General features: G+C 40.8%; 1 protein-coding gene across 2 annotated transcripts; it reads left to right on the plus strand.

The window, feature by feature from the left end:
• srrd (SRR1 domain containing) lies at nucleotides 1-6,132 on the plus strand. 2 transcript variants are annotated; one of them, XM_052031778.1, is made up of 7 exons: nucleotides 1-449; nucleotides 1,185-1,225; nucleotides 1,306-1,526; nucleotides 2,591-2,689; nucleotides 2,901-3,052; nucleotides 3,474-3,519; nucleotides 5,935-6,132. In XM_052031778.1, exons 1-7 carry the CDS (start codon nucleotides 292-294, stop codon nucleotides 6,118-6,120), a joined length of 903 nt encoding a protein of 300 aa, XP_051887738.1. In that variant the 5' UTR covers nucleotides 1-291; the 3' UTR covers nucleotides 6,121-6,132. The 2 variants fall into 2 exon arrangements, with proteins under 2 accessions (XP_051887738.1, XP_051887739.1); XM_052031779.1 differs by having other exon boundaries at nucleotides 1,312-1,526.
• The last annotated feature ends 825 nt before the right edge of the window (nucleotides 6,133-6,957 follow it).

A 6,957-nucleotide genomic window follows, 5' to 3' on the forward strand; every position in this document is an offset into this window, starting at 1 on the left:
CCGGCGCGCAATCCCCGCCGGCGGAAAAACCGAACGCGTGCGAAGGTTCCGGCCCTCCTGGCCGCTTCCAGCGAGGGGACACATAACGGAGTGACACACGGGCTCCGAGCCGCCAGTCAGAGCCCGGGCCCAGCCGCAGGCTCCTGCACGGAAAACCCTTCATGTGGCTGCAGGTTTAAAGTTAACTCCACTTCTTACACAACACCCACTTTATTTTGCAAACTCAGCCCTTGGCCTTCGCGTTTAGGACAGTCACACCCCTCCTTTATCCTGAATTAATGTGCAGGAGGGATGTCTGTTGGCCCAGCAGAGGGGGAATGGAAGACAGTCAGCAAGAAGGGGGTGAAGAAAAGGCGAGGAAACGCCAGGGAGCGAACCATTGCACAGGAGGTCGAGATTCTGAGTGCGTCTGAAGGGGAGAGGATCCAACACAAAATAAAGGAAGCGGTGTAAGTTGGCTTGGGTTTCTTCTCGGCATTCATTTTCTCCTCATGCTGAAAAGGTGCGCCCCTCTCTTGCTGCTGTGGGATGGCTGGAGGCGACTCCAGAGGTTGTGGCTGCACATGATTTGCGCCTCAGAAGGAAGCTGCTGACCAAACTGTCCAGAAAAAAAAACAAGAGAGAACAGAGGGAGCAGCACTCTGTGATGCTGACACATAGCAGCATCAATTCTCAGTATTACAACAGGGAAGAACAAAATTCATAAAACTTCCATTTCAATGAGTCTCTGAAAAAGCCAATCGTGATTATGCACGTATTCAACACACTACTCCAAATGGCACTGGAAGTAGAGCCGAATGAACTTTGGCATTTAAAGCTCACGTTTTATGGCCAGTTAACCAATTTTTACTATTTTCCTCATTACCCATTTTGCTTTTACCTGTTTTTCCCAGTGTTCACCTAAGTGCATCCTTCCTCCTCCCACCCCCCCCAAACACAATTGTAGTTTTGCTGTTTTAATCAAAAATACTTCGCATGATAAATCATTGGGCATCATAATTAATAATTTGTGGGAGACACTAAATGTGTAAAAGTTTCTTAATTCTTTCAAAATGTCTATTATATTAAGAAGTGTTTAAACATGGAGATAGATTGGAACCTCTTCACTGGCTTTGGCTTTGAAGACATTACATCGAAAACAGGCAAATCTTCCTATGACTTGAAACTATTGAACTTTGTTTCAGAGAGGAGTTGCGGAATTCAGAATTCTGGACTGTTTGCCGTGGTGAGTTGTAAGATTAACTATTGGTGTTCTTGAGAACTTCAATGTGCTTCCACCATGGTCACTGTAATAATTTGTTTCAGAAACAGTTCAAAGAGCTGTAAACAAATATCGCACAGCTCCACTAGCAACACCATCAGGTCTGGATGTTGGAGCTGCCGAATTCCTCAAATACAAGCAGGGCGACGTAGATCATTGTCGAACCACACTGGACTTAGTATGTTACGGAATTGGAAGCTTTTCCAACTCTGTTTCATCTCGCTATCAGTTGGCCCTGCTGTTCCTGCTGCTTGAGACTCTACAGGTAAGAATAGTAAGGTGCCAAAATGTGGAATTAACGAGGGAAAAATGAGGTTAGTGAACAAATTCATTCCCTTAATGTTTACAAGCCATGTGATCCACTGTTGCAGGATCAATATTGGGTTTGTCCTCCCAAAGTGCATCACCTCACACTGTCTGCATTAAATTCCATCAGCCTTTTTCAGCCCATTTTCCTAGCTGGTCAAGATCACGCTGCAAGCTTTGATAGCCTTCCTTGCTTTCCACTATGCCCCCCGTCTTGGTGTAATCTACAAATCTGCTGATCCGGCTTACCTCATTATCACCTAAAACATTAACATAGATGATACGCAGCCACAGAACCAGCACCAATCCCTGCGGCACACCACTGGTCACATGCCTTCTGTCAGAGAGACAACCATCTACTACTACTCTCTGGCTTCTCCCACCAAGCCAATGTTGAATCCATTCCTTCATCCTGACTGTCAAGCAACTTAACCTTCTGGAGCAGCCTCCCATGCAGGAATTTGTCAAAGGCCTTGCTAAAGTCCACGTAGACAACGTCCACTGCCTTTCCATCATCGACCTTCTTGGTAACCTCCTCGAAGATTGGTTAGACATGACCTACCATGCACAAAGCCATGTTGACTATCCCTAATCAGGCCTTGTCTATCCAAATACTTACATATCCTGTCCCTTAGAATATTTCCCAATAATTTACCCACGACTGATGCCAGGCTCATTGGCCTATAATTTCCCGGCTTATTCTTAAAGCCTTTCTTGAACAACAGAACAACATTAGCTATCCTCCAGTCCTCCTGCACCTTACCCCTGGCTCAGGAAGTTTTAAATATCTCTGCCAGGGCCCCTGCGATTTCTGCACTAGCCTCCCACAAGGTCCAAGGGGACACCTTGTCTAGCCCTGGGGAGTTATCCACCTTCATTTGCCTCAGGACAGCCAGCACCTCCTCTTCTGTGATCTGGATACAGTCCATGACCTCACTACCCTTTTGCCTCAGTTCTATCATCTCTGTGTCTGTTGTTTACCTTTCTGTAAAATTTTAAACTTTACCTCCTTGTGTTCAACAGATCCCTCGACTTTGCTGCCTTCTGTTTGATCCATTATTTACAGAATGGGAGAAGAGGTTCCTGGAGGTTTGTGGGATGGTGGTGATCAGAGAAAACGAGGTGAAAGGCACTGAGACGTGCATATTTCAGTTTCACACAGTGAAGCTGGACAAAAATGAAACAATTCTGCTTTTTAAGTAGCCTTTGAATTCATACAATAATCATACAACAATTCAAGGAGCAAATTGCACTTCTTAATATGATACAAAATGAATATTTTTGTTGTATTCCAACAGCATTATTGGAAATTTTTCTTTTTTAAATTCATTAGGAAGGAAAACGGCCCATCAACCGACCAACTCTCTTCTACATGATTCATTGTGGAAAAGCTCTCTATAACAACCTTCTGTGGAAAAACTGGTCTCCACAACAACTTGCCCAAACCATTCTCATTGGAAACAGTTTCAAAGGGATAGAGGAGAGGTAAGAAAACACTGCCCCCATTCACCCTTCGTGCTGGGAAAATGTCAGACAGAAGGTCAGATTTAAAAAGTGGGGATAAATAGAAATTCAAGGGCAAATTATGCTTTGAATTCTCTGACACGGGTTATTGAAACAGTGAAAATATGGTAGATGATTTCAGGGATGGAGATTTTAAATCGTCGGGAATGGTCTTTGCAAGAGCAAAAATATTAGGGTGATGTACTTGAAATACAAGTGAAAAATTTTCAACTGGAAGAACAGACCTGTAGACTAAGTGATTATAAATGACCGTATAAGTTCACATTATAGTCTCTCAACAAATCTAAATTTATTCCTGGAGCAAAGATTTTGAAGAGGGTAATGAGATAGTTTGAGATAATCAAAAAAATGTTGGGCTTAATTTTTTTTCAATATGCTGCAGATTGCCGGCCCGAATCCTGCAGAGGGACTACATGTACATCAATTATGTATCCTTCACTGATTTCATAGTGATTCAAAGAAGATCATTGTTTTAATAGTAATACATTAGATTGACTCTAATGTATAACCAGCATTAGTTGATCTGTGAAGGAGATGGACTCTAATCATTTTGCACAGCTTTTGAATTTAAATTTTGTAAATCTACTGTTTAAATATTTACAGAGCAGTTACTGGGATTATTAATAGTTGGTCTTACCCTTGAACCCCTAAACCTCTAGATAGCTATCAGCCACGAAGCCTAAACTGTAGTTCTCTTCCAGTAGCTTGACTGTAGAATTGCAAAGAGGTTACAGCACAGGAGATCGATAGTCAGCCCATCAAGTCTGAGCTGATTCTAAGTGAGCACAATCCAGCTATTGTCACTCTCCACAGCTTTGCATGATTCTTCCTTTCAAGTACTTATGCAGTTACCTTTTGAACACCATGACTGAAACTGCCTCCCACTACCCATCCTAAATGTGCATTCCAGATCCTAACCACTCACTGTGGAAACAAGATTTTCTTTTCATCACTTTTGCTTCTTCTGCCAATTACTTTCATTCTGTATCCTCTGGTTCTTGGCCCTTTTGGCACTGGGAATGGTTTCTCCCATCTGATGGACCCTTCAGGATTTCAAATATATCCATAAAATCCTTTCTCAATCTCCGTTGTTCCAAAAAAAAAGTTTCCCCAGTGTGTTCATATAGCTATACTGTAGATCCTCATTCCTCAAATCTTTCTAGTACATCCCTTCTGCACCCTCTAAGCCTGCTAATCTTTCCCAAAATATATGCCTAGAACTGGATACAATATTCCAATTATGGTTGAACCAGTGTTTTTAATAATGGTTCATCATGACTTGTTTTTCTCTTGTAGTCAGTGCCTTCATTTATAAAACTCACTATCCCATATATTTTTAAACAATTTTATCAACCTCCCCTCCCTCTCTGTGATTCATGTATGTATACCTGCAGATCCCTGTTCCCCCAACCCTTTTGGATTTGTACCGTGCAGTTTTCATTGCCCCACTTCTTTCTACCAAAATGCTGAGTTTTCACATGGTCACTTTTCACTTGCATTCCTGAAAGGAGTTGTGAGTATTCCGCTTTGGGGCATTGCAGCCAAGCTTGGCCAACGCACCAATAACCAACCAGAGAGCAGTGATTCTTTTTCTATCTTCACCCTTATCTGGGACGGTTTTCAGCCATTGTAGTAACCAACTAGCACAAGAATCCCACCCTGTTACTGATTTTAAGCAGGGCTGGGCTACTGCCATCATGATGTATTGGGGAAGGAAAAATTCTAAAAGCATCTCAATTTTTAGCTTCCATTTACCTTCTAATGATGTGTTTTCTGACCAGTGTAACACAGAAGTATCCACAGTAAATAATTCCAAGATTGCTGTGCATCTTACCTGTAGCAGATGCAAAATGGGAGAGATACTGCATCAGCGATGAATGCAAGTCAAACAGACCTTGCAAGTTAAATGTGATGTCACAACCATTTTATTATACCTACATAGCTCAATTACACCTTTCTCTTGTTAGTAATCTGAGATGTGAGTTTAGCAGTAGTACACCAAAAGCATTTGCTTCGCGAAAAATGGTGTTAAAATATCTATTGAAAATTATATTCTAATTTAATTGTGGTTTTCACTGCAACAAAGGTGGCAAATGTGAAGTCATATTTTGGTGAGGAGGAAGAAAGAATAATGGATGGTACCATCATTGAAGTCCAGTAGGGGGATATGCAGGTCCAGCTTGAAGCAATGTCTACCAATCATATCAATACAATGTGATATTAAGTAACTTTCGTACTTTAATAGTCTACCCATGGTATTATTCATATCCAGTCAGAATGAATGGTATGGGAAGTATTTCAGAAAGTACATTTTGCATTTACCAGCATGTTAGCTAGATGCAGTTACTGTTATTCATTTAAACGACTAATGTTGGAAGAATTTCCATTTGAGGAGAAATGGATTACAATTTTGTTTTCCAAATCTGCAGGTGAATGGAAAATCCTTTATGATTTTATGAGAGGTGGGGAGGTAGGAGGGTTATCAAATTAAAATTGCCACTCAGTCCTGGAGAGGTTAAGATATAATCATGCAGATTATGAAATATTTATTATGGTGTTTGTTTCAGTACTCTTTTTTTTAATGGAACAATTAGATTAATATTTGAAGCACCCAGTTCCAGAGCACTTGGGTTGGAGCAAGGCAGTGGAATAAACTTAGCACTTCCACAAAGACCACCTTGGGCCAGCTGGCCTCCTTCATTGTGGTGAGCCTCAACAGTTCTGGGTTTGTAATGAAAAATCTTATATATGGTTTGTATTTTCTTTTAAAAATGCGTCACTACTTTGAAAGCACAGCCAGGAATCTGGCCGTGCATATTTTCACCCTTAACCATATACAACAGATACTGGCAGTAACTGAAGAGGCAGCCTTCCCCTACAGCAATAGATATCTGGATATATTTAATGATACCTCCATTCATCAATTTCCTAGAACAAAACTGGATTCGAGGCCCAGAGAATTCTGGGAGGGTGTAGCTGAACCAACATACCAGCAGTGTGAGGACTTGGAAATAATCCAGAATGGCTGAGAATGGTTTCAGTTTCACAGTTGGGAGAAAAATACAAGTAAAACTCTTTTCATTGTTTATATCAATGGAGTTAAAATGGCCATGATTTGCAGCTTTAAGAATTTCAGCATGCAAACATTGCACAACCTGGCCTTTGCTCAGCAAGTAAGATTGAGAGAGTGAATTCCATCTCTGTGAGAAACAAGGAGTTAAAAAAAAATGAATGTCTAAAATTTGGTGCTCTAACCTGTTGTCACCTGCAGCAGAGAAACTGCCTGATACGATGAAGTCAGAGACCTGCAATCTGTTGGAACGGTTTTGTGTTCTCTGGAAAGCAAGTCTTCCTAATCTTTGTGGTGAAAGGAGTATTTCTCAGATTCCACCGAGTAAAGTCACCCTCTCCTGCTCAGTTGTTTCCCTTTTGATTCAACTGACTTGGCTGAACAATCCCCCACCACTGTTTTCCCCAATTGTCAGTAGGTCGTGTTTCCTAGTATTTGTTTGATGCCTCTTTCATGTTGATAATGAATTGAAAGACACTGTTAATGATGTCCATATTTTCTTACTGAAATAATAGATCACAGTATGACAATATTCATAAAAACTAAATTATTTTACAATAAAAGGATATTTGTCACCATTTAACAGTGCATACAGATAATTCATGAATGAAAGCAAAACTAAAACTGCAAATGGTAATTCTGATTTTACAGACAATTTTGAATCTGAGAATAATGCACCACACCAGAAAGCCATCACATAGGAAGAATTTGAAGTTAAAAAATCTACATTGGTCCTATTGTAATTTTCCCCAGACACCAGGAGAGTCAATATTCATTCTGAATTTATGGACAGATG

Source organism: Pristis pectinata, chromosome 17 (genome assembly GCF_009764475.1).
Source record: "Pristis pectinata isolate sPriPec2 chromosome 17, sPriPec2.1.pri, whole genome shotgun sequence".
NCBI lineage: Eukaryota > Metazoa > Chordata > Chondrichthyes > Rhinopristiformes > Pristidae > Pristis > Pristis pectinata.